The sequence below is a fragment of the Carcharhinus amblyrhynchos genome, chromosome 30 (assembly GCF_965287045.1).
Source record: "Carcharhinus amblyrhynchos chromosome 30, sCarAmb.v2.hapA, whole genome shotgun sequence".
Classification (NCBI taxonomy): Eukaryota; Metazoa; Chordata; class Chondrichthyes; order Carcharhiniformes; family Carcharhinidae; genus Carcharhinus; species Carcharhinus amblyrhynchos.
The window spans coordinates 5,496,532-5,524,469 of NC_137353.1; the positions used below are offsets into that span (position 1 = coordinate 5,496,532).

At 45.0% G+C, this 27,938-nt stretch overlaps 2 protein-coding genes across 2 annotated transcripts in view; both read left to right on the forward strand.

Moving 5' to 3' along the window:
* Window positions 1-17,973, forward strand: part of LOC145360012 (tumor necrosis factor receptor superfamily member 1B-like) — a 42,782-nt gene extending 24,809 nt beyond the window's left edge. Inside the window, exons 5-9 of the mRNA XM_080214912.1 lie at window positions 204-329; window positions 4,790-4,930; window positions 6,508-6,601; window positions 17,736-17,839; window positions 17,945-17,973. Of these exons, the coding sequence (XP_080071038.1) occupies window positions 204-329; window positions 4,790-4,930; window positions 6,508-6,601; window positions 17,736-17,839; window positions 17,945-17,973 (494 nt within the window). The remainder of the gene's footprint in view (window positions 1-203; window positions 330-4,789; window positions 4,931-6,507; window positions 6,602-17,735; window positions 17,840-17,944) is intronic.
* A 2,601-nt stretch (window positions 17,974-20,574) lies between these two features.
* Window positions 20,575-27,008, forward strand: LOC145360263 (uncharacterized). The gene is made up of 4 exons (XM_080215371.1): window positions 20,575-20,673; window positions 22,116-22,141; window positions 23,969-24,197; window positions 24,902-27,008. The coding sequence occupies exons 1-4, from the start codon at window positions 20,589-20,591 to the stop codon at window positions 25,057-25,059; spliced, it is 498 nt and encodes a 165-aa protein (XP_080071497.1). The 5' UTR covers window positions 20,575-20,588; the 3' UTR covers window positions 25,060-27,008.
* The last annotated feature ends 930 nt before the right edge of the window (window positions 27,009-27,938 follow it).

Here is a 27,938-nt window from a genome sequence, read left to right on the forward strand (position 1 = left end):
GAGTCTGCACATCCTCCCTGTGTCTGCTTGGGTTTCATCCGGGTACTCTGATTTCTTCCCACAGTCTGAAAGACGTGCTGGTTAAGTGCATTGACCATGTTAATTGCAGTCAGTGCACCTGAAGAAATACTTTGAGGTATTATCGCTGTGCTCTGGCATTGTATAATATTTGACTATTTACCTATTTCTTCTTCTGGTGAAAGGTAAATACGTTGCTTCAGGACGTTCAAGCAAAAATCAAACGAAATGTGCCTCCTGTGAGGAAGGAACATACACCGAGAAGGAGAATTCCCTGGGAAAATGTCGCAAGTGTTATGGGCGCTGCACAGGTAAACACTGAAACCCTCAAGTAGCTGCTTTAATTCTTCACTATCTTCTTGAAGCTGAAGATAGCTTATTCCAATACAAACATGCTAAACTCTCCTCGATAACATTGTGTAGGCAAGGAGAAACAATATCTATAATATGTTGATTAAGGTGGAGTCCACAATTTCTTTTGAAAGTAATTTAGGTTGTTACGGTGGCACAGTGCTTAGCACGGCTACCTCACAGCGCCAGGGACCCACGTTCAGTTCCCGGCTTGGGTCACACTCTGTGCAGAGTCTGCACATTCTCCCCATGTCTGTGTGGGTTTCCTCTGGCTACTCCGGTTTCCTCCCACAAGAACAAAGAAAATTATGGCACAGGAACAGGCCCTTCAGCCTTCCAAGCCTGCACCGACCATGCTGTCAGATTGAACTAAAACTCCCTATCCTTCCGGGGTATCCCTCTATTCCCATCCTATTCATGTATTTGTCCAAATGCCCCTCAAAAGTCACTAGCGTATCTGCTTCCGCTACCTCCCCTGGCAGCGAGTTCCAGGCACTCACCACCCTCTGTGTAAAAAAACTTGCCTCGTACATCTCCTTTAAACCTTGCCCCTTGCACCTTAAACCTATGCCCCCTAGTAATTGACTTTTCCACCCTGAGGAAAAAGCCTTTGACTATCCACTTTGTCCGTGCCCCTCATAATCTTGTAGACTTCTATCAGGTCGCCCCTCAACCTCCGTCGTTCCAGTGAGAACAAACCAGGTTTCTCCAATCTCTCCTCAGAGCTAATACTCTCCATACCAGACAACATCCTGGTAAATCCTCTAGAGATTTGCGGGTAGGGCCTGGGTGGGATTGTGGTTGGTGCAGAGTCGATGGACCAGATGACCGCTTTCTGCACTTTAGGGTTTCTATGGTTCTGTGATGATTCTAGGAAATCTTTTCTGTACCCTCTCCAAAGCCTCAACATCCTAGTGCGGCAACCAGAATTGAACATTATATTCCGAATGCGGCCTAATTAAGGTTCTATAAAGCGGCATGGTTAGGTGCATTGGCCGTGCTAAATTCTCCCTCAGTGTACCCAAACAGGCGCCAGAGTGTGGCAACTAGGAGATTTTCATAGTAACTTCATTGCAGTATTAATGTAAGCCTACTTGTGATGAATAAATTAACTTTAACTTTACTTTCTTGAAAATTGGGGATATGGGGTTAAGGGGAATGAAGAGGAGAGTGGGATTATTGTGATTGGCTTATGTTGAGAACAGCAGCACAGACTCGATGTGTTCATTGACTTGTTCCTGTATTGCTGGTTTCTAAGATTGCGATTTTTTGACTGGGAGTTTGAAAGGGGGATGTGAATGGTGTACAGTGTCGGGAGTGGGACAGAGAAGCTGGGGAATGTGACCCTCCCAATCTTAATGTCATGGCGTTGTTAGCATAACAGGTCCTCGACGCTCGGTGTGTTCAAATAACTGGCCTGCATGTAGGAAAAGTACCCAACAGTGGACGTGAAACTTGGGGGCACTTAGAGATCGATGATGAGGGGATGGAAGGGCTGAGCATTCCACATAAGGTGGGGAGGCCAGGTCTGGGTAGTCCAAGGACTCCTTGTGGTAAATTGGGTTTTTAAAAAAATTCATTCGTGGGACATGGGTGTCGCTGGCTGGGCTGGCATTTATTGCCCATTCCCAATTGCCCTCGAACTGAGTAGCTTGCTTGGCCATTTCAGAGGACATTAAGAGACAACCACATTGCTGTGGCTCTGGAATCACATGTAGGCCAGACCAAGTAAGGAAGGTAGATTTCCTTTCCTAAAGGACATTAGTGAACCAGATGGGTTTTTCCAACAATCGACAATAGTCTCACAGTCATCAGTAGATTATTAATTCCAGATTTTTTTTTTTATTAAGTTCAAATTCCACTATCTGCTGTGGCGGGATTCGAACCTGGGTCCCCAGAACATTAGCTCAGTTTCTGGATTAGTAGCCTAGCAGTAATACCATTAGAACATCACCTCCCTGCTGTGGGCGACACGGTGGCACAGCGGTTCGCACTGCTGCCTCACAGCGCCAGGGATCCGGGTTTGATTCTTGGTTTGGGTCACTGTTTGTGCGGAGTTTGCACGTTCTCCCCATGTCTGCGTGGGTTTCCTCCCACAGTCCAAAAGGTGTGCAGGTTAAATGGATTGGCCATGCTAAATTGCCCCTTAGTGTCCTGGGGTGCATAGGTTAGAGGGATTAATGGGTTAATTATGTGGGGTTGCGGCAGTAGGGTCTGGGTGGGATTGATGTCAGTGTGGGCTCGATGATCAGATGGCCTCCTTTTGCACTCTAGGGGTTCTATAATCCGAGGTATGGGGAGAACAATTCTGACCTGCCTCAGTGTCCACAAGGAATTCTGACAAGTATTGTTGTTAGGACATATCATAACTGCTACTGGCCTGTTAACACCTCCTGCTGTTGTTTTGCTGCCAGACTGCAGACAGTGCAGGGGGTCCCCCAACATGTTTGTTCTGTCGTGCATGATCTGAAGGTATCATCAGGCTGCGGCTGTTCAACATAAAGTAGGCCCTGTCTCCCTGTAGCTCCCTCAGCTGAAATAAGGGGAGGTGATGGCCAAGTATTATTATTGCTAGAATATTAATCTAGAAGCTCGATGAATGTTCTGGGGATCCGGGTTCGAATCCTGCCACAGCAGATGAGGGATTTTTAATTCGATTAAAAAAAATACCTGGAATTAAGAATCTACTGATGACCATGAAACCATTGTTGATTGTCAGAAAAACCCATCTGTTTCACTAATGTCCTTTAGAGAAGGAAATCTGCCATCCTTACCTGGTCTGGCCTACATGTGACTCCAGAGCCACAGCAATGCGGTTGACTCTCAACTGCCCTCTGAACAAGGGGCAACTAGGGAGGGCAATAAATACTGGCCAGCCAGTGATGCCCATGTCTGATGAATGAAAAAATAATTAAGAATTGACTTAGATAAGACGACTCTCAGCAAGAGTGATGTGGCTTTAGGGCAGTACATCATTCCATCAGGATGAGGCGGTTACAATTGACATGTTTTTAATTCATTCATGTGGGTGTTGCTGGCTGGCCAGCATTTATTGCTCATCCCTTTTGCCCTTGAGAAGGTGGTGGTAAGCTGCTTTCTTGAAACGCTGCAGTCCGTGTGGTGTAGGTACACCCGCAGTGCTGTTAGGGAGGGAGTTCCTAGATTTTGACCCAGCGGCAGTGAAGGAACGGCGATATCTTTCCAAGTCAGAATGGTGAGTGGCTTGGGGAAAGGAGACTGCAGATGGTGGTGTTCCCATGTACCTGCTGCCCCTTGTGCTTCTATATGGTAAAGATCACAAGTTGTGAAGGCGTTGCTGGAGAAGGTTTGGTGAGGGGTTGCAGTGTGTTTTTCATGCTGCTGCTTTTGTATCAGGCAATAGAGATGTCCTTAGAATCATAGAATCCTACAATGCCGAAGAAAGCCATTCAGCCCATTGAGTCTGCACCGACCACAATACCACCCAGGCCCTATTCTCATAACCCCATTTACCCTGCTAATCCTTCTGACACCAAGGTTCAATTTAGCATGGCCAATCCACCTAACCCGCACATCTTTGGATTGCTGGAGGAAACTGGAGCACCTGGAGGAAACCCATGGAGACTCGGGGAGAACATGCAAACTCCAGACAGACAGTGACCCGAGCCAAGAATGAAACCCAGGTCCCTGGCACTGTGTGACAGCAGTGCTAACCACTGGGCCACCGTGCCACTCAGGTTCCTAAATCCTGAAGACCTTCTTCAGGTTTAAGGAAGCAGCTGGGTTTACTTGCTGCTGGTGAAACAGAAGAATTGAGGAGATGAATGAAGTAAAGGTGCAATCTGTAGCTTCTAGAATTTCCGAGATAGCAGCTTGAGGGATATGATTGGATTGGATGATGAAACTATTTGGAGGGGCAGAATGGCCTTATCCTGTTCCTGATGTTCGTGTCCATGACCCACTCATGATGCTCCCTCAAAGCCATCACACCTTTGACATCACACAGCCCAAACCTGCACCTGGTCTCTCCTAATAAAGCAATTTTGGATGGTATGCTGTGGTATTTGAATGCAAGAACAGGCCACAGCCATAGAGTACATTATTTTCTATCACTAATCACTTCCCTCCCCAAATTGGCATGGTGGCACAGCACCAGGGATCTGGGTTCGATTCCCAGCTTGGGTCACTGTCTGTGTGGAGTTTGCACATTCTCCCCGTGTTTGCGTGGGTTCCCTCCAGGTGCCCCGGTTTCCTCCCACAGTCCGAAAGATGTGCTGATTAGGTGCATTGACTGTACTAAATTCTCCCTCAGTGTACCCGAATAGGCGCCGGAGTGTGGCGACTAGGGAATTTTCACAGTAATTTCATTGCAATGTTAATGTAAGCCTACTTGTGACAATAATAAATAAACTTTAAATCCTGTTTTCCTTTTCCTTGACAGGCAACAGTGTCCAGACTGTCCAATGCACCCCCACAACAAACCGGAAATGTGAATGTCCTCCCCATCATTACTGCGCTACTGACGACCCAACCAAGTGTGAACATTGCAAGAAATGTGATGATAGGAAGTTAATCTCTCCAGGTTTGGTCCACTTCACTGAAATGTCTGATTTTCTCCCTCCTCCTACTGGCCTGCTTGTAGCCACTCCCAGCAGCAGATTTACTATTTCTATGACAATGGGATTTACACTGTGTGAGAGACCAGACTCTTTACATGATTGGCAAGATAAATATCATGACCCTGCTTTTGGGTATGTCACACGCCTTGCAAGTCTCTGCAGTCTGAGCCATTGACTTGCTAATTTTCTGCCGCATCTGTCCCCAGACTTTGTGCCTATTAGATTGGGGCAATGCCCCCATAACATACCAGCTGAAGCTAAAACAGAAAGTGCTAGAAAATCTAAGCAGACATGACAACATCCGTGGAGGGAGAATAGAGTCAATGTTTCGAGTCAGAGCTGAGAGCAAAGAGAATCAGCAAAGACTTATACTATAATTAGACAAAGGGAATGTAAATGAGGATGAAGAAGGCAGCGCAGTGGCACAGTAGTTAGCATTGCGGCCTCACAGCACCAGGACTCAGGTTGGATTCCGGATTACTATCTGTGTGGAGTTTGCACATTCTCCTCGTGTCTGTGGGTTTCCTTCGGGTGCTCCTGTTTCCTCCCATACTACAACGATGTGCAGGTTAGGCGGATTGGCCGTGCTAAATTGCCCCTGGTGTCTGGTGGATTGATACCTGACGAATGAGCAGTGTACCCCAATATAAAATCAATCACTGTACCCCGATAAAATCAATCAGTGTGCACCAGAGTAAAATCAATCAGAGTACCCCAATATAAAATAAATGAGTGTACCCCAATATAAAATCAATCAATGTACCCTGATATAAAATCAATCAGTGTGCCCCAATATAAAATTAATCAGTGTGCCCCAGAGTCAAACCAATCAGTTCACACTAGTCTGAAATCAATCAGTTGTGCCTGTATGGATGTCAGGTTCTTGGGTAATACATTACAAAGACACATTACAGCACAACAGATTGGCTTGGAATGTTGCGCAAGTAAGTACCATTGCCCAAAGACAACCGAGCACACACCTTTTTTTTGTCAGGCCAGAGAGATTGTTGAAAAAGCCCTTTTGCAGCATGACTCAGCTGTTAGTGGATGGGGAAATCAGTTTGATTCATTGCGTGTTTGACATTGTCACAAAGTAAGAAGTCTCACAACACCAGGTTAAAGTCCAACAGGTTTACTTGGAAGCACAAGCCACTAGCTTTTGGAGCGCTACCTCGTCATTACCAAATAAACCTGTTGGACTTTAACCTGGTGTTGTGAGATTTCTTACTGTGTTTACCCCAGTCCAACACCGGCTTCGCCGCATCATTGTAACAAAGCCAGGGAAGAATACGCTCTGGGTTTTATCTCTAACGGTGTGAGATTAAAATACTTTTCTTGTGGTAGAGCAGAAGGAGTGTTCACTCTATTATTGCTGAGCAGAAGGGGGAGGGCAGAGGCTGAAGCTGTGCGAGGGCAGAAAGGGAAGAGGCAATGCGGGGGAGGGAGGTGCGAGTGGAAGTGACGGGGAGAAGTGCCAAGATGCTAATCTTGTTAAACCATTTTAAAACTTTTGTTTATGATTCAATGCTGTCCTTTTAAGATAAACGAGAAAACTACAAACAAGCATGTCAACCGTGTCCCCTGGGTACCTTCCTGAATACCACAAACACGTTGAAATGTCAACCTCACACCAAGTAAGTCATTCTCTTGAATTCCAAGTTCTTTGGCATCTCCAGTGAATGGAGAATGTTTCCAGTGTGTCTGACTGACTGACCATGGGTCATGTCGTTGCTCATTGCACCTCGTTAACTCTCTGGAACGACTGGGGTTGGAATTAGATTGGACCTCGATTGGGCTGCACCGCTCCCAAGCCGAGTCCAAGGATCAATATAACTTGGCGGTCAGTGACTTTGAGAAAGGGATGGAGAGAAATGGGTTGCTGAGTTAGGGAATAGTGTAAATAGGAGCAGAAGGTTAGAAAGAGACACTGAAAGGTTCAGTGGACAAATCTGGGGCAGACAACATTTAATGCATGAGGTCGTGCAACTTAGACCTAAGAAAGGTAGATCAGGGTATTTCTTGCTTGGAGCTGTGGTGGCACTGAGAGATCTAGGGGGTCTAAAAGTTACTGGATAGGCACTTGAAAGGCGAACAGAGCATTGGCCTTTATCTCAAATGGGTTGAATTTGATTTGATATGATTTATTATTGTCACATGTATTAGTATACAGTGAAAGACAAAGACATGTTAAGTTATAGTTATACAAAATTGTGGATAAATCTAGCCTGGAGCTCTGTGTTCCACACCACACACTGGAAAGGGTCTCTTGGTCCTATGGGGTCTAGTGACAGGCTGATCAGTGTGTTGCGTTGATGCACAGCCTTGAAAATACACACTTGACACATAACTTTGGAAAGTGCTTTTGTCCCCAACATTCTTCACCTGATCAAACCTAGATATGGAATATTTTATATTCTTGGACTGATGCACAGACCTCATCTCTTGTGTAAAGCAGACAGAAGTCAGTGCAATACATAGATTGTATAATTATACAACACAGAAGGAGGCCATTCAGCCCAATGACGCTGCAACTGGTCTTTTGAAGAGTTAGTCCTCCTGCTCTGCTTTTCTCCATATCCCTGCAATTTTTCTTATTCAAGTATTTATCTAATTCCACTGAGTTATCCAATGATCCTTATTCTCTTTAGTTCACGCATCTCTGATCTCCCCTCCTCCCACCGGTACTCCTAATTTGCATTACACTCTCGCCCCTCCCCACATCCGTGAATTCGTAGCATATAAAATCATGAACTGTTTACAGCACAGAAGGAGGATATTTACTATTATCAGGTACACAATTATGAATATCAAATTTCCAAGGGAACAACAATTTATACTATGTGAGAAGAGACTGCTGATTAAAAATTATATAAACTGTAAAAAAGTATAAATTGTGTTCCGTTTGGGATTTGGCATTCTTGTGAACCTGCCTTGAGTGCAAGACAAAAAGCTTTTGTGGTTTTGCTTGACTTATGTCATAATTGGTTAACTTTCAAGCATGAGAGACCCTCAAATCAGGTTACAGTTTTTAAACCAGAAAGTGTGCATCTTATCCCAAACGGGTGGGTCTTCTTGCAGCTTTGTTTACCAAATGTCAGGGCTGTACTGAGAGGCAAGCCAAGAAAGGGTGTGAGGGGCAGATTCTAGAGAATCTCTCAAACGGAATGGGCTCTATTGTTAAAAAGGTGCAAGGTGGTAGGATAAGCGCAGAGGGAGTTAAATTAATGGGATAGCCTTTGTAAAGAGCAGGCACAGACTCGCCTCCCACTGGAACATTGGAACATAGGAATTAGGAGCAGAAGGAGGCAAATCAGCCCTCCAAACTTGCTCTGCCATGGCTGATCTCTCCCTGGTCTCAAATCCACCTCCCCATCTGTTCCCCATATCACTTCAACCTGGGTTTTATCAGAAATATGTCTATCTCCTTCTTGAAACCATTCAATGATTCAGACTCCATGGGGCAACAAGTTCCACAAATTCACCACCCTCTATGAGAAATAGTTTCTCCTCATCTCAGTTTTAAGTCCACTGCCTTGCAATCTACATCTGTGGCCTCTTGTTCTGTACTGCAGTGTATGATTCCCTGGAATGGTGCGTTAGAGGGAACAGAGCTGTGCTCATTGAGATCTCCCAAATATTGAAGAATGTTGAAGGTTCAGCCAGGACAGTGGTAAAACTGACACCAGGATCAGACAGACACTCTGTTCAGAATATGCCTTTCATTTACTGGCAGTGCTGCAGAATCAGACAGAATTGTCTGAACATGAATTTGTAGAGGAGTGAGTTAGGGACATCCCACTGACCGGTGCCATCATTGGCAAGCAAAGCAGCTCCTAATTTAACGCATAATCTGAGCCAGCTTAAATGCCTCAGGCCTTCGTTGCTGCCACAAATCATCTAAAATGCTTGAATTAAAACATGATTAAATTCACAAACTTCACTTTCCCGGGTATCTGCGGAAGGGGTGCTTACAGAGAGCAGCTTTCTGTGGCAACAACCCAGACTGCAGCTTTTACTGTGTAATGAAAGGCAGTTGATGAAACATCATGGGCATGTGGGGGACAGGCTGACAATGATTGAATACACCAGGATTGTTGAAGATTTACGTTACCAAACACTGACGCTATGAAAGCAGGTTATGCTCAAAGTGAGGGCCTTTTGAGAACTGGGTCACTTCTGTTGTCAGACCCTATCTCTCTTATCAACTCATTGCTGAAACCTTTGCACTTGATGGGCAACAGAGATTATACAGTGTCAAGAGGTGGGAAATAAAGTGCTTTGCTTTCCATTTGCAATGAGGTTACAGCCTGCGGTTTAAAATGCAATGTAAAATAAAAGTTAAAGTTTATTTATTAGTCACAAATAAGGCTTATATTAATACTGTAATTAACTTACTGTGAAATTCCCCTAGTAGCCACATTCTGGCACTGTTCTGGTCAATGCACTAACCAGCACGTGTTTCATACCGTGGGAGGAAACTGAAGCATCTGGAGGAAACCCACGCAGACACGAGGGACAACAGGGGAACTCCACACAGACAGTGACCCAAGCCAGGAATCGAACCCGGGTCCCTGGCACTGTGAGACAGCAATGCTAGCCACCGTGCCGCCCATAATTTCAGGTGGAAATATACAGAATAATAATCTGGAAGGACCTATAGAATAGAATAGAATCCCTACAGTGCAGTAGGAGGCCATTAGGCCCATCGCGTTTGCACCGACAGCAATCCCACCCAAGCCTTATCCCTGTAACCCCACCTATTTACCCTGCTAATCCCTCTGACGCCAAGGGGCAATTTTAGCATGCTCAATCCACCTAATCTGCTCATCTTTGGACTGTGGGAGGAAACCGGAGCACCCAGAGGAAACCCACGCAGATATGGGGAGAATTTGCAAACTCCACATGACAGTGACCCAAGGCTGGAATCGAACCCGGGTCCCTGGCGCTATGAGGCAGCACTGTGCCACCGTGCTGTTGTTGAATTCATAGGAATGAATTTCAGACAACAATATAAACAATGGGTGGAATTTTACAGCCTTGCTCGAGGAAGACTGGAAGCTCCCACCTGAAGTCAGTGGACATAAGAACATAAGAAATAGGAGTAGGAGTAGGCCATCTAGCCCTCCGAGCCTGCCCCGCCATTCAATACGATCATGGCTGATCTGAAAGTGGTTCAGTTCCACTTACCCACCTGCTCTCCATAACCCTTAATTCCCTTATTGTTCAGAAATCCATCTACCTGTGACTTAAACATATTTAACGAGGTAGCCTCCACCACTTCAATGGGCAGAGGATTCCAGAGATTCACTACTGTCTGAGAGAAGAAGTTCCACCTCAACTCTGTTCTAAACTGACTCCCCCTTATTCTGAGGCTGTGTCTTCTAGTTCTTGTTTCCTTTCTAAGTGGAAAGAATCTCTCTGCCTCAACCCTACCTAGCCCCTTCATTATCTTATATGTCTCTAGAAGATCACCCCTCAGCCTTCTAAACTGCAACGAGTACAGACCCAGTCTACTCAATCTCTCCTCATAAGCTAACCCCCTCATCTCCGGTACCAACCTGGTGAACCTTCTCTGTATTCCCTCCAAGGCCAATATACCCTTTCGCAAATAAGGGGACCAAAATTGCACACAGTACTCTAGTTGCGGCCTCACCAGTACCTTGTACAATTGCAGCAAGAGCGCCCTACTTTTATGTTCCATCCCCCTCGCGATAAAGGCCAACATTCCATTTGCCTTCTTAATCACCTGCTGCACCTGCAGACTGAGTTTTTGCGATTCGTGCACAAGGACTCCCAGGTCCCTCTGCACAGTCACATGTTGTAATTTTTCACCATTTAAATAATAGTCCATTTTACTATTATTCCTTTCAAAGTGGATAACCTCACACGTTTCCTCATTTCCGTTGTCCGCCTTGCCCATTCGCATTCCGTGGCGGGTGAGGTGGTAGAACTCCAGCGAACATTTTGACGAGGTCTGTGTAATTCTATTCATTCCAAAGGCACTGCCTGAACATTTCCAGCATTTTCATTTATCTTTTGCAACAGATTTCAACTTCTGCAGATTTTTGTTTCACTTTTCTGATTCCAATACCATACAAAATAATCATTTCAAGACTATTGTCTTCTGAGGACGTTCCTGTAATTTACATTTCCATTAAAGGGTCACTGGCAACATGGTATTACACTGCACCATCTTACTGTAGGTGTTGTCAGCTGGAATGCAATCCTCAGCCTATCTTTGCTCAAATGGCCATTTATTTGCTAGTGGTTTTGGGCAGTGGGTACCAGTGATTCTTTCAGCAGCAGGAGAGAGTTTGGAGCTCAGTCCTGTCTGCGCCCAACCATCCCCATTCCAGCACAGTCATCAGGAAGTGCAAACTGACTCACCCGCTCCCCCACAAGCAGGCAACACGGTGGCACAATGGTTAGCACTACTGCTCCACAGTGCTAGGGATCCGGGTTCGATTCCAGCCTCAGATGACTGTTTGCGTGGAGTCTGCATGTTGTCCCCGTGTCTGCATGGGTTTTCTCTGGGTGCTCCGGTTCCCTCCCACAGTACAAAGATATGCAGGTTAGCTGGATTGGCCGTGTTAAATTATCCCATAGTGTCAGGGAGACTAGCAGGGTAAATACGTGGGGTTAGGGACATAGGGCCTGAGTGGGATTGTAGTCGATGCAGAGTCGATGGGCCAGATGGCTTCCTTCTGCACTGGAGGATTCTATGATATTCTATGATTCTATGACACAGGTTGTACTGACATCCACTGCCGCTCCCATTGCACTCAGCAGAACAGAATAGGCGCTGGTGATTGCAGTGTGATTGGCTCATCCCCATGCTGTCAGTTCACATTATGTCACAAGAACCCAAACCATTTTATTTCTAGCTGTTGAGAATGACTGACTGGGCAACATGAACAGCTTAGACCCCAAAATGGTGGACAGGAAGCCTGCATGCCCTTCAGGTTGGAGCTGTCACCATGTTGAATGTGGGCAAACAAGGGGTAAAGGGGTGTCCTTATCCACAGGGCTCCCACAGAGCTTTGCATTGGCAAGTACTGGTTTATCATTTGCTTGATGTCCCTACTGCACCAGTGGTTTTCTTGGAAACCTTGGAAAGCTGTTTTCAGAGAAACTGACGTTCAAGTTCTTTGCAATGCAAATATGATAAGGAACCTTTCAGGAGGGAGGCGCAGTGCTCCATCTCCAAATTAAAGGGCCCACTTAGTCCCTGGCTTCATAAAACATAGGAGCAGAATTAGGCCACTCGGCCCATCGAGTCTGCTTCACCATTCAATCATGGCTGATATTTTTCTCATCCCCATTCTCCTGCCTTTTCCCCATAACCTCTGATCCCCTTATTAATCAAGAACCTATCTATCTCTGTCTTAAAGACACTCAATGACACTGAAGATCCATAGCCCCCAACCTCCCTTCCTGACCACTGCAACTCCAGATCTCCCCTATTCAATCCAGGCCTCTGACCCCTCACCCCTACTTACGGCCCATTTGCGATGTGCAGCACCTCACCCAGCCCACCCTAGATTGAATCACTTAGCTGAAGGGGGCTGTCAGCTCAGAGTAGTTTGATTTCTTTGCTGCCATCTCCATCCTTTTCCGACCATTTGATCTAATACAGTGAGATCCAAGGCCCAATATCAGTGTCTCCTCAGGCCTCACCATTCTGTACAAAGGGCATTTATTCTGACCTTCCCTAATCCACACCTTGCCTGCACCCACAAATAAGCTCTCCCAATGTTCTCAGGTCTTTTGTTTTATTCATTCATGGGACATGGGTGAGGCTGGCAAGGCCAGCATTTGTTGCCCATCCATAAAGCCGCCTTGAATTGAACAAAGAACAACACAGCACAGGAAACAGGCCCTTCAGTCCTACAAGCCCATGCCACCCATTTTAACACTCAGTGAGTGCCTCATTCCAATCCTTCTTCTACCTACGACTTTTGTCTACACCTCTTGGACTCCACAATAAAAGTGTGCAAATTTAGAGAATTATATGTGCGCCAGATTAAGGGAGGTCTAATTTAGGGACAATTTGGTAACACCAATCCGCCTAAAAGCACGTTTTTGGGGTGTGGGAGGAAACCGGAGCACCCGGAGAAAACCCACACAAGCACAGGGAGAATGTGCAAACTCCCAAGACACCGACCCAAGTTGGAGATCCGACCCAGGTCCATGTATCTGCACAGCAAACAGTGATAGTCACTGAGCTGTCGTGTTGCCCGTCAGTTGGTCCAGTTTAAGCGTACACTAACGACGTGAAGCACTAGGCAACTCTCGAAGCAACATCCAAGAGCAGCCCTCGCACGACCCACCGCGTGTATGCCCCTCGTTGGCCAACAAGGCGGACCGAATCGCCTGTGGATGTAAAAAAAAGACATCAATAAACGTACACAGCTTATACAGACATTCACAGAAGATCCCCAGAAGCTCAGATGTAAGACAGGTGAGCCATACAATATGTTGGACGGCCCATAGGAATCTGTTGATTCCCAGGAACGTCCTGAGGCTCTTGATCCTTAATTAGAACAATCTTTTGTATCCCTCCATCTCTAGTCTACTCATGTGCCTATCTAGGTAAGCCTTAAACAACTCTAGCTTGCCTGCTTCCACCACCCTATTTGGCAGTGCATTCCAAGCTCCCACAACCCTCTGTGTGAAAAACCTCCCTCTAACATCTGAATTATACCTCGCCCCTCTAACCCTAAGCCTGTGGCCCCTCGTGATTTCGTATCCAACCTGGGAAAAAGCTTCCCACTGTTCACTCTATCTATACCCTTCATAATCTTATACACCTCTATTAGATCTCCCCTCATTCTCCGTTTTTCCAGGGAGAACAGCCCCAATTTGCCCAACCTCTCCTCATAGCTAAGACCTTCCATACCAGGCAGCATCCTGGTAAACCTCCTCTGCACTCTCTCAAGGGTCTCCACATCCTTCCGGTAGTATGGCGACCAGAACTGGATGCAGTACTCCAAATGCAGTCTAACCAACGTTCTATACAACTGCAACATTAGACGCCAGCTTTTATACTGTATACTCCTTCCTATAAAGGCAAGCATACTGTATGCTTTCTTCGCCACCTTCTCCACCTGTACTGCCACCTTCAAGGACTTGTAAACTTGCATACCTAGGTCCCTCTGTGTTTCTATACTCTTAATAGTCCTACCATTTATTGTATAACTCCCCCCTGCATTATTTCTTCCAAAATGCATCACCTCGCATTTATCTGAATTAAATTCCATCTGCCATTTCTCCGCCCAATTTACCAGCCTATCTATATCCTGCTGTATTGTCTGACTATGTTCATTGCTATCAGAAAGTCCAGCCATCTTCATGTCATCGGCAAACTTGCTGATCACACCAGTTACCCCCTCTTCCAAATCATTTATATATATTACAAATAGCAGCGATCCCAGTACTGAGCCCTGCGGCACACCACTAGTCATGATGTGGATGTGCCGGCGTTGGACTGGGGTAAACACAGTAAAAAGTCTGACAACACCAGGTTTAAGTCCAACCGATTTATTTGATAGTACACTCACTAGCTTTCGGGTTAGTCCCTTCGTCAGGTGAATGGAGAGTTCTGGCCTCAGACAGAGCATATAAAGCACAGACAGTTTACAGATTACTGATTAGAATGCGAATCTTTACACCTAACCTGCTGTGCTCCTTCCACTCACATTGTCAGCCGCTTTAAGACTTGAACAGCAGGTTAGGTGTAATGATTCGCATTCTAATCAGTAATCTGTAAACTGTCTGTGCTTTATATGCTCTGTCTGAGGCCAGAACTCTCCATTCACCTGACGAAGGGACTAACCCAAAAGCTAGTGAGTGTACTATCAAATAAATCGGTTGGACTTAAACCTGGTGTTGTCAGACGTTTTACTGTGCACACCACTAGTCACAGACCTCCAGCTAGAAAAATACCCTTCCACTGCTCCCCTCTGTCTCCTGTTACCAAGCCAGTTCTGAATGCATCTAGACACCTGTCCTTGTATCCCATGCGCCTTAACCTTTTTCACCAACCTACCATGAGGGACTTTGTCAAACGCCTTATTGAAATCCATATAGATGACATCCATGGCTCGTCCTTCGTCAACCGTTTTTGTCACCTCCTCAGAGAATTCTACCAGATTCGTAAGGCATGACCTCCCCTTTACAAAGCCATGTTGCCTGTCACTAATCAGATTGCCTTGTTCTAAATGCGTATGCATCCTATCTCTAAGAATCCTCACCAACAACTTACCTACCACTGACGTCAAGCTTACCGGCCTATAGTTACCCAAGATATCCCTACGACCCTTTTTAAACAACGGTACCACGTTCACTATCCTCCAGTCCTCTGGGATCTCACCTGTGTCCAAAGAAGAGACAAAGGTTTGCGTCAGAGGCCCAGCAATTTCATCTCTTGTCTCCCTAAGCAGCCTAGGATAAATGCCATCAGGCCCAGTAGATTTATCAGTTTTAATATTACCTAAAAACCCTAACATTTCCTCCCTCGTAATGGATAATTTCTCCAACGGATCAACAGTTCCCTCCAAGACACTTCCAGACAACAAGCCCCTCTTCATGAATACTGACGCAAAGTATTCATTCAGGATCTCCCCCATTCCTTCGGGCTCTAAACATAGTTCCCCTCCTCTGTCCCTAAGAGGACCAATTTTTCCTCTAACCACCCTTTTGTTCCTAATATATGAGTAAAATGCCTTTGGATTTTCCTTAATCTTGTCTGCCAAGACCATTTCGTGCCCCCTTTTGCCCTTCTAACTCCCCGTTTGAGTTCCCTCCTACTCTCTCTGTATTCCTCCAAAGCTCTCTCCATTCCCAGTTGCCTGGACCTACGCCTCTCTTTTCTTCCTGATCAAGTCCTCAATATCCCTAGTTATCCACGGCTCTCTAAACCTACCTTTCCTATCCTTCCTCTTAACAGGCACATGTCTGTCCTGCAACCTTATCAGTTGTCCCTTAAAAGAATCCCACATGCCAGATGTGGACTTACCCTCAAACAACCTCTCCCAATCAGTGGCTAACAGTTCCTGCCTAATCCGGCTGTAGCTAGCCTTCCCCCAATTTAGCACCCTCCCCTTCAGACAACACTCATCCTTTTCCATTAGTGTCCTGAAGTAGACAGAATTATGGTCACTATTTGCCACATGTTCCCTTACTGAAACCTAGACCACCTGACCAGCTCATTTCCCAGAACTAGATCCAGCATAGCCCCCTCTCTAGTTGGGCTAGTTACATACTGCTCCAAAGAGCCTTCCAGTACACATTTTACAAATTCCTCCCTGTCCAGACCCCCAGCCCTGGGCACCTTCCAATCCACCCCTGGGAGATTGAAGTCTCCCACTACAACAACCCTATTTTTTCTGCACCTATCCAGAATTTCCTTACATATACCTTCTTCCACTTCTCGCGGGCTATTGGGTGGCCTATAGTATACCCCCAGCAACTGAGTGGCTAGTAAGACCATTTTAGGAGGCAGTTAAGAGTCAGCCACATTACACTATAGGTCTGGAGTCACATGTACAACAGCTGTTTTAATCAAGCTCTATAGCGAGGCCCCTGGAAAGTCGTAGGTCGGTGCTGGTAACTAGCCAGAGCCCAGAATTCAGGAATACACAAGCAGTTGTCATTTCAAATTCGATTACAAGTAATTAGCATGTACCGATCAAGGTACAGGAATTACCTTTATTCATTCACAGTTATTGATTAGGGTTACATCATTCATAATATACAGATATTAAAACCAATCACAATCACCTCATATCTGCTTAATTATAATATCCAGTCAGCATGAAGACTTAATCATGTTAGCTGATCTAATCCATCATTGTTAAGTAAAGTTCATTTATTAATCACAAGTAAGACTGCAGTGAAGTTACTGTGAAATTCCACTAGTCGCCACACTCTGGCGCCTGTTCAGTGCACCTAATCAGCACGTCTTTTGGACTGTGGGAGGAAACCGGAGCACCCAAAGGAAATCCATGCAGACATGGGGAGAACATGCAAACTCCACCTAAACAGTGAAACAAGCCAGGAATTGAACCTGGGTCCCTGGCGCTGTGAGGCAGCAAAGCTAACCACTGTGCCACCGTGCCACTCAGTAAGTTATCATTGATGTCCTAGTTTGTGTCTGTGGATATCACTCCCTTCTTCCAGTTCCAGATGTCTGATTAAATGAATTCTCTCAGACAAAAGGCCTTGGTGCGTATCAATGAAGACTTTTATAAACATCTTTTATTTTCTTGTAGCAGCTTATGTGATTACTAACCCTTTCACCTGAGTTCCTGGGTTACTAAGCCAGTGATGTTACTATTATGCCACATTCTCCCCAAATTATGTCAGCATCTGCCCCACAGAAAGCATTCTTTCTGGTTGTATCACAGCTTGGTATGGGCTCCTGCTCTGCCCAAGACCACGAGCAACTACAAAAGGTCGTGAATGTAGCCCAATCCATCACACAAACCGACCTCCCGCCCATTGACTCTGTCTACACTTCTTGCTGCCTCGACTCAGTGTATCCAAATAGGCACTGGAGTGTGGTGACTAGGGGGTTTTCACAGTAACTTCATTGCAGTGTTAATGTAAGCCTACTTGTAACTAATAAATAAACTTTACTAATGAACGTTTATATAGCTAATGTCTATAGATGAATATTGTAAAGAAATAATTGACTTGTTTAATAATAGTCAGACTGAATGTACAGTAACTGTGTAGAATCCACTGACTGATCAATATATTTTATAGTTGTACGCTGTTGGGGAAGACTCTTCACATAGAAGGTAACAGCACATTTGACAACCATTGTGTTGACCCAGATAGCGAACTGCCAAATCCACCACAAGAAATACGTAAGTTTTAAATGCAATTTTTATAAAAACAAAATAACGCTTGAATGTCTAGTCTGTGTAACTTAAGATTTCATTTTGAATTTGTTGTAACGATTTGTTCAGTAGGCCTCGCAAAGAGGTTCAGAGGTTTGTAAGAATGAATATTGTTTATTGGTAACACATAACTATATATACGTGTGTGTGTGTAAACAGTATAGCCCAATCTAGGAGCTACCTCCATGCTGACTTCTGTACAGGTCTCTGTATGGCAACACGGTGACACAATGGTTAGCACTGCTGCCTCAGCACCAGGGACCTGAGTTCGATTCCCAGCCTCGGGTCACTGTCTGCGTGGAGTTTGTACTTCCCGTGTCTGCGTGGGTTTCCTCCGGCTGCTCTGGTTTCCTCCCACAATCCAAAGACATACAGCTTAGGTGGATTGGCCATGCTAAATTGCCCCTTAGTGTCAGGGGGACTAGTTAGGGTGAATGTACGGGGTTATGGTGATAGGGCCTGGGTGGGATTGTGGTCAGTGCAGACTCGATGGGCCAAATGGTCTCCTTCTGCGCTGTAGGATTCCATGATTCTATGATCCATGCCCCAGATCCCTTGCCATGTGACCTTTACATCACTCTGTGGGCGGTGCTGTTCTCCAGTCCCACGATCACCCAGATGAGTCAGTAAACCAAGGCACTGTCTGCCCTCCCAGATGGGTGTAAAAGATCCCATGGCATTTTGAAGGACAGAGGAGATCACCCAATGTCCTGTCCCATATCTATCTCTTGATCATCATCATAGAAGCAGATCACCTGGTTGTCATTGCGTTGCTGCTGTGAGATCTTGTGTACATCTTGGCTGCTGTGTCTCTAACACTGCAACAATGACTACATTGCAAAGCTATTCATTTGTCTGTAAACTGCTCTGGGATATCCTGAGATTCTGAAAAATGCCATATAAATATAATTCTTTCATTCTCTGCGCCCAGGGGTAAGCCTGGTTTTCAGAAATTTGACACAAATTCAGTTGTTTTTCTGAACATGCCTACTGTAATTCAAGAGGAAGAGCTGGTAACATCAGCCAGGCTACGCTCTAAGAACATAAGGACATAGGAACTAGAGCAGGAGTAGGCCATTTGGCCCCTCGAGCCTGCTCTTCCATTCAATGGCTGGTCTTTTTGTGGATTCAGCTCCACTTACCCACCCGCTCACCATAACCCTTAATTCCTTTACTGTTCAAAAATCTATCTATCCTTGCTTTAAAAACATTCAACAAGGTAGCCTAAACTGCTTCACTGGACAGGGATTTCCATGGATTCGTAAGATAGACCGAAATGTACCTTTCCAAACTGTTTGAGTCATCATCTTAAGGGGAAATTAAACAAATTGATTCGGGGACCTTCGGATTTTGATCTGCGCGTATTGAAACAAGATCTTAGGCGCGATTCTCCATCCTCCCAGCCACGTGTTTCCTGCCAGCAGGAGGTGGCGCGTTGTTTGTTCATGGTGGGATTATCTGCTCCTGGGGCTGTCGATGGGAATTCGCACTGATGTCACCCCATGCCGGTGGGAAACCCAAGGACAAGAATGTGCTGCCAGGGAGGTCGGAGAATCTCACCAGCGTGAATGGCTGGAAAATTCCAGCCATTGCCTTTTCATTCATTTGTTAAATTTGAAGCGTGACAACTCACAAGGGCTCTAAAGGTTGGGTTAAAATCTGAGATTACTAATCAAAAAGAGAGAAAGACCTTGCATTTATGTAGCTGCTAAAAATCTAAGCACAGCACATTCACAGATTCCGCTTATCCATGTTGCTTGCTACTTTTTAAAAGGGCTCTGATAAATTAGTCATAGAGTTTCCAGCATGGAAATAGGCCCTTCAGCCCAACTTATCCATGCCGCCCTTTTTAACCACTAAGCTGGTCGCAATTGCCTGCATTTGGCCCATATCTCCCTGCACTCATCTTACCCATGTAACATGTAACTTACCCATGCTTTTTAAAGGACAAATTTGTACGCACTTCTACCACTAGCTCTGGCAGCTCATTCCAGACACTCGCCACCCTCTATGAGAAAGAATTGTCTCTCTGGACTCTTTTATATCTCTCCCCTCTCACCTTAAACCTATGCCCCTAACTTTGGGAGAAGATGTTCGCTGTCTGCCTTATCAATGCCCTCATTATTTTATAGATTCTTGGACTCAAGAGAGGCATTTGGAAAATATAAAAAACTGCCTGAACACAAGAAACAGAAGCAGGATTAGGCCACCAGTGACTTCAATCCTGCTCTGCCATTCAATCCACTCATGACTGATCTATGAAGGATTACTTTAACCTGCCGGGGCGGCACGTTGGCACAGTGGTGAGCATTGCTGCCTCATAGCGCCGGGGGCTTCAATTCCCGGCCTGGGTTACTATCTGTGTGGAGTCTGCACATTCTCCCTGTGTCTGTGTGGGTTTCCTCCAGATGCTCCGGTTTCTTCCCACAGTCCAAAGATGTGCAGGTTAGGTGCATTGGTCTATTTAGTTGTTAAATTCTCCCTCAGTGTACCCAAACAGGCGCCAGAGTGTGGCGACTAGGGGATTTTCACAGTAACTTCATTGCAGAGTTAATGTAAGCCGACTTGTGAATAATAAACTAACTTTAAACTTTATCGGGGAGATTGTCCTAGGACAGTGCAAGTTGGAAGAAAGTCACGTAATTATTCATTTGTTTAACAATACTTTCACATTCCAAAATCCGATTTTATTTCAGGAAGGCGTTTGACTTCATTTATGATGTGGATACTGTTCCCCTTGTCCATTCTGTGCATCATAATAATAGTAAGATCATCTTTCTGCAGGATACCCAAAAAGCAAGGTAAGGATAAAGACTCATCATACACGCTGGTTAGACTTCTGAGGGTCGCTGTTTGATATTGTAAATCTTTCCAACAAAACCTGGCGTATTCAACCATTTACTTTGTTCTGCCACTTGTCCTCCCACAGTCTGAAGATGTGCAGGTGAGGTAAATTGGCCATGCTGGGCCTAGTAATCCAGAGGCCCAGGCTCATGATCTGGGCACATGGGATCAAATCCTATTGTAGCAGCTGGTAAAACGTTAAATTCAATAAATGAGTTTGCACTTTCTCCCAGTGTCTGCATGGGTTTCCTCCAGGTGCTCCAGTTTCCTCCCACACTCCAAAGATGTGTGGGTTAAGTGGATTGGCCATGCTAAATTGCCCCTGAATGTCCCGGGTGTGTAAATTAGAGGGATTAGTTGGGTAAATGTGTGGGGTGACGGGAATAGGGCCTGGGTGGGATTGTGGCCTCCTTTTGCACTGTTGGGATTCTATGGATTTCTATGAAATGCACTTGTGTTTAATTCTTGTGAATGGGTGTAACTGACTTTCCTCATCTTACAGCTCTATAACCTAATCAGAAAGTGAACTATCCTTTCCTCTATTTTTCTATTTCAAAGGAGCCGTAAGACAGCTCTGTCACAAGTAGGTAAGAACCAGACGCTGACAAGGGAGGAGAAATTGGAGGCAGGAGGGGAAAGATAGAGGGAACTGTGGGGAGATGGGGGGTGAAATCACTTTGGGATCAGAGAGAAAGGTTAGCAAAGTGACAGTAAAGACAGACAAAAATGTTTTTGACTAATCAGAAGCTTTCCTTAGGTTTTAGTGTGGTCATAGAATCCTACAGTGCTGAAGGAGGCCATTTAGCCCATTGAATCTGCACTGCCACCCTATCCCCATAACCCCATGCATTTACCCTGACACTAAGCGGCAATTTCACACGGCCAATCCACCTAACCCGCACATCTTTGGACTTTGGGAGGAAACCGCAGCACCTGGAGGAAACCCATGCAGATACAGGGAGAACGTACAAACTCCACACAGACAGTGACCCAAGCCGGGAATTGAATCTGGGTCGTGCCACCGTGCTGCTTTCCCTCCCTGCAGTTGCCATAAGTTGAATTAGTAGGAACTGCAAACCTGGAGTCAATGCTGGTGTCCCGTTGGCTTGTGAAGCATTGTGGTGTGTGCACAGTGAGCAAAAAGCTCACTTGAATTTTTCTAAGAGTTTTAAATTCACAACAGATAACCCCTTTACCGACTGCTGCCAACGTTTTTTATAAATTGGTCGATATGATGCAGAGGATTGGTCCAGACCCTTTGTGAAGCTTGGTGCAAAAAAATATAGACTTGGAATGTTTGGAAACATTGCAACAAGATAGTTTGTTACATCAAAATTCCAGGGTCATCGCTCCCTCTTTAACTGATTCTTCCTCTTGTCTCTCTTTGTATCTCTTTTAGGAATTGGAATGCTGGTGAAATTGAAGGTAAATGTCTTTCACAAGTGAATCTGGTGGCTTAATTGCTGTTTCATTTATTGATTGTTCATTGATCAAAGGTGAATTGGGGGTCACAAATTTTAAAACACTTTAATATAAATATCTTCGCTGGAGAATGGCCCGACCAAGAAGGAAAGCGAAAGTGCTTGAATTTATTTGCCCCAAAATTCTGCAATGGTGGAATTGGGATAAATCTGCTTGGTGGGACCTTCACTCCAGTACCCACCAGCATCCTGCACGGTTTGGCTGTGGAGCCAGGAGAAATGCTACCTGCTCCCCCCAGGCTCCACATTCAGGTAAGCCTGAAGTTTTAACAAACTTTTTTGGGAGTGGTCGTTTAAGGCCCGTCTTTGTGTCTGCACGTTAACCTGAGGCTTTCACATGGAGAGGCTGGCTCAGCAAAACCCATGATCGCAGGTGGAGCTCCGTGCTGACATTATGGGCTTCTTCCTAAGCAAAATGGTTATTTCAACCTTGGGCCCTGTGGCACCTATTTTTCTGCATCTAGGAAAATAGAAACACAGGAGTAGGCCATTTGGCCCTTTGCGCCTGCTCTGCCATTCATTTTGATCATGGCTGATCATCAAATTCAATATCCTGAAACCCCCTTCCTCCTCATATCCCTTGATCCCTTTAGCCTGAAGAGCTATACCTAATTTCTTCTTGAAATCAGACAATATCTTTGATAGACCAAACAGGCACAGCTAGCTTCTGATTTTTAGCATCCAAAAAAGTTTGCCCAGGCCCCCGTGGTGTATTTTTAAAAGTCGGATTTTTGTCCATTTCAGATTTTGGATTAACATTACCATAATAACCTGAGGTGTGAGTAGATTGATTACTATCTTGTTGCACTGTCACAGCCTGTGCGTTTACTTGCTATAGATTAGTACCTGGTTTAGAGGATTGTCAAACTGGGATTTATACTGCAGCCTCTGCACTGTCTCTACTCGGGCAATATATTGTCTGCGAAAGTGCGTTTTAATACAGGTAGAGAGTGCTGCTCAATGGTGTCGGAATGGCAATGATACTTATAACACTGAACAAATTTAGGGGGGAGATTGATAGGCTTTTAATGAGAAGTGAGTTGAAGGATTATGGGGAGTGGGCTTGAAGGTGGAGATGAGATCAGCCATGATTATATTGACTGATGGAGCAGACTCAAGGGGCTGAATGGCCTACTCCTGCCCCTGGTTCCTATGAGCTGACTACCCTCTGCTTGAAGGTACACTGCAGCCAGGAAAACAAGGCTGGGAGAGGCGACTATTTTGAGATGATCTACATCTACAATGTCTGCGAAACCTGATCCCCAGATTTCTCTCCGAGTCACTCCCCATCCCGACTTGGAAATATATTGTCGTTCCTTCACTGTCACTGGGTCAAAATCCTGGGATACCTACCGCACAGGGACTGCAGCGGCTCAAGAAGGCAGCTCACCAGCACGTGTGATTAGAAGTGGGCAATAAATGCTGGCCTTGCCAGCGACACCCACATCACAAGAACAAATGAGAAAAAGATTTTCAACCCCCAATCTAACTGATAGACCAAAGATGCATGGGTTAGGTTGATTGGCCATGCTAAATTGTCCCTTAGTGTCAGGGGACAAGCTAGGGTAAATGCTTGGAGTTACAGGGATAGGGCCTGGGTGAGATTGTGGTTGGTGCAGACTTGATGGGCTGAATGGCCTCCTTCCTGCAGTATAGGATTCTATGATTCTATACTTAGACATTCTCAAAAAGTGGAAGAGTTAAAAAGTCAAACAAATTAAATGCTTCCCTGCAAAATATATTTCATGTTCCTCTTTTTGTCTAAAAACAGTTTATTTGCATCTGTGGTGTTAAAAGTGATCTTTATAAAGTTCGTGATAATGAACCCGAGATCAGTGTGGCATCAGTGCCAGAAATTGAGGAACGTTGTGCGGAGGACATGATCTTGGAATCAAAACCCATGGCAGTGATGATCCCATTGATAGACAAGAAAAAAACCGAGGCTCCTATGCTGGAATACAGACCTGAAATTCAGGACAATGAGGCTGTGTCAGCTGTTGGTGAGTGTGAGGTTTTTTTCTTAATCCTGTTTTTCTTTCTCTTTTGTCAGCTCTCGCTGAATACCTCGCACAGGAATGGGGTCACTGAGGCAGGAATGATCTGTGTCCTGCTGCTTCTCGTTGTCATCCAAGGCATAGCATTCTTATCTCTCAATCTGAAGGTTTTGATTCAACTCCCATCCAGAGACTCGGGGCAGGATTTTCCGGGCGTGCTGACCCCCAAGACTGGAAAATTCTGCCCAAGGTCAATGGACCTTTACATTGTCCGTGTCCCGCCCACTACGATTCCCATGGTGGGCGGGAACGAAAAAATTCCACCCAATGTCACAGAAGTCTACTCTGATGCCGCAGGGCATTGGTGAGAGAGTGATTCAAGTTCAGGGCTGTCATCTTTCGACTAAGATTTTAAATCAAGGCCTCGCCTTTTCACCCCCACACACACACACTCTGCAGCACTAGTTAGAGGGAGAATAGGAGATGTTTCGCCAGTGCCTGGGCCAATATTCCTCCTCAATCAAAACAGCCTAGAAGCGACCTGGTCATGACCATGACATTTGTGTGTACCCGAACAGGTGCCGGAGCGTGGCAACTCGGGGATTTTCACAGTAACTTCATTGCAGTACTAATGTAAGCCTATTTGTGACACTAATAAATAACCTTTAAATTACAGACGGTAACTGTAACATTCATTTGTCTCTCCTCAGTTCACCCTAAAGACAATGCAGAGGACAACATTCCATTTCCAGTGCAAGAAAATGGGAGAAACTCGAGTTCCTCTTTTCCCATTGAAGAGCAGAGTCAAAAACAGTATCACCAATCAATAATGATTGAGGCTAAAGACAGGAAACAAACAAGTCTATAGATAGCTATAAATATTAACCGCATTGCATTTGTCTAAATTTCAGCTTCCTGCTGAACAAATTGTCGATACAATGTCAATGGGAGACAGTTTGGAGGTGACTCTTCCATTGCGTTATTGACCTGTTTAGTGTCTTCATTGTTAGAAATCTATCTGGGATCAGAGCTAGGAGATGTGTCTGAAGATTGTTCAAAACTATAGCTCTTGTCTTGCAATTTGATTGTCTGGAAACAACTAAATCAATGAGAATACTCGTCACATATGCACACAGACACCAGAATCTTTTATTTCACCAAGGGATCTTTACTGAGGTCAAATCATCCACTCAGTAATGTGGACCAATGACGGAAAGCTTCTTTCATTGCGGTTGACAGCTTGAATCAGACTTAAAAATAAGTCTCCAAGGATTCAAGTTATAGCAACAAAAATGTGTTAGCTTTCCTGAAGGTTAGCAGAGAGACTTTTTAAAAATTAAAACAATTTGAAAATTTCTTTTCATGTGGAATGCGGTTTATGAAATTGTCTATGTGGAGCTTGCACATTCTCCCTGTATCTACATGGGTTTCCTCCCACAATCCAAGGATGTGCAGGTTAGGTGAATTAGTCATAGTAAGTTGCCCCTTAGTGTCAGGGGGACTCGCTGGGGTAAATGCAAGGGGCTATAGAAATAGGGCTTGGGTGGGATTGTGGTCAGTGCAGACTCAGTGGGCTGAATGGCCACCTGCTGCACTGTAGGAGTCTATGAAATGAGATGCATACACTCACTCACCAATTAAACCAGATAAACCCTCCCCTCATGAGCATTAGCTGCTCATTAGTATAGTTTTCCCATCGATGCCTTGGCTTCCTTACCTCCACTCTGTCTATGTCCTGAATCTCCCAATCACATAGTCAGAGATTCTATCCTTTCAATAAAATGTCAGAGTGAGAATGTTCTGACCTGGTGCTTCAGATCATCGCTAAGGATCCCACCATCAGAGGAATGGGACACCGCCCTGGCACAATTCAGCACAAAGTCTGAGTCGATGCTTCCAAACGGCTTCTGAGGGAGTGCTACACTGTCAGAGGCGCCGCGTTTGGATGAGACCTTAAACCATGACCCGGTCTGCTCCCTCAGATATGTGTAAAGGACTTCACTGCAAAGAGAAGGGGAGTTTTACCCAGAGGCCTGGTCCCTAGTTGTTCTTCGAAGTCATCTTCAGATCAGGTTAGCAACATTATCACCGCCTGTGGGACCTTGCTGTGTGCAAATCAGCAGGCACAATTCAATGGATTCAATTGGTTATTTACTTCATTAGTTACATTTGGTAGCAGAGTGGTTAGCACAGCTGCCTCATAGTGCCAGGGACCCAGTTTCAATTCCTGGCTTGAGTCACTCTCTGTATGGAGTTTGCACAGTCTTCCTGTGTCTGCATGGGTTTCCCCTGGGTGCTCTGGTTTCCTTCGACAATCCAAAGGTTTGTGGGTTAGGTGGATTGGGCATGTTAAATTGCCGCTTAGTATCAGGGGGACTAGCAGGGTAAATGCATGGGGTATGGGGGATAGGCCCTGGGTGGGATTGTGGTCAGTGCAGCCTTGATGGGCTGAATGGCCTCCATCTGCACCATAGGGGTGCTTATGGCTATTTATTTCATTTGTAGAACCTGGAACACAAAATGTCACTTGTAGTTGCACACTTCGCAATAGTAACTGCCGTTCCAAATAAATCATCAAACCAGAAGCCCCCTCAGTTTTTCGAGACACACAATAGGATGCTATATAAATGCAGATTCATATTTTCTCCTTAAAGCTATTTGTGCATGGGATGTAGATATTCAGAGATGTGGAGTTTTAGAGATACAAATACCAAGTGTAGAACTTTTCAGTGATTCTTGTAGGAACTCCAGAAGTTTTGTCCTTTAATTTCTGTGTACGTTAGATCCAGTTATTGCAACAACTGGATGCTTGTTGTGTAGAACAAACAATATTTTTTAATATAGAATTATGCATTTGGAAATATCACTTTTGTACATTGAATATAAATAAAATTGATTATATTATTCTGTTTCACACAATATTATTCACCATCTAACCGACTGGTAGGATTGTTGCTTTTTCTTCAGGGTTAACCAGGGTACCTGGGGAAGTGTAGGCCGTTCCTGAGCTGTGGAGGTGGGTGATTTGATAGAGGGATTTAAAATGTTGAAGGGCTGGAACAGCAACTTTTAACCAGTATTTGAAGAGTTTAAAAACAAGGCAGCATGGGTACAAGCTTAAACATGCAGGAGATTTAGCACAAAGAGCAAGCGTTGTAAGATTGTAACTCACATTACTAGAAAATTACTGAGGTAGCACTCATGTCAGCATTGGCTTGAGAGGTGCTTGACGGAAAGGAAATGGGCACAGAGTGCACACCAGGATTAGCATTATTGATTATATGGAGACTTTTCACCAATTGGGCCTGGTTAATCGAATCAGCCCATTTCCCATTTTGTAAATTCTGTGTCACCATATCTTGAGGTTTTGCCTATTCTATGAGAGAACTTTGGATTAGTCAGTATTTAGCTTTTCTTGAAACTATTTAATAACTTTTTCCAAAGAATTCATGACGAGTACTTGACTTTCAGGGCAGACTGCCTCTTGACATCAAGCTGACCTCAGCATCAACTCCTCACGCTACAGTATATACAAATAAGGAATCTTGAATGAATGACAATGTAATTACAGTAATCTGGGTAAACCTTCACTGTACTCCTTCCATAATGAGAACATCTTTCCTCAGCTAAGACCATAAGACATAGGGGTGACACAGTAGCACAGTGGTTAGCACTGCTGTTTCACAGCTCCAGGGACCTAGGTTCAATTCCTGGCTTGGGTCACTGTATGGAGTTTGTACATTCTCC

Excerpts from the sequence above, each read along its gene's own strand:
- LOC145360263 (XM_080215371.1), top strand. The coding sequence starts at position 20,589 with ATGATGTGGATACTGTTCCCCTTGTCCATTCTGTGCATCATAATAATA. Across the intron at positions 22,142-23,968 it reads GAATGCTGGTGAAATTGAAG|TTTATTTGCATCTGTGGTGT; the intron begins GTAAATGTCTTT and ends GTCTAAAAACAG. Across the intron at positions 24,198-24,901 it reads TGAGGCTGTGTCAGCTGTTG|TTCACCCTAAAGACAATGCA; the intron begins GTGAGTGTGAGG and ends GTCTCTCCTCAG.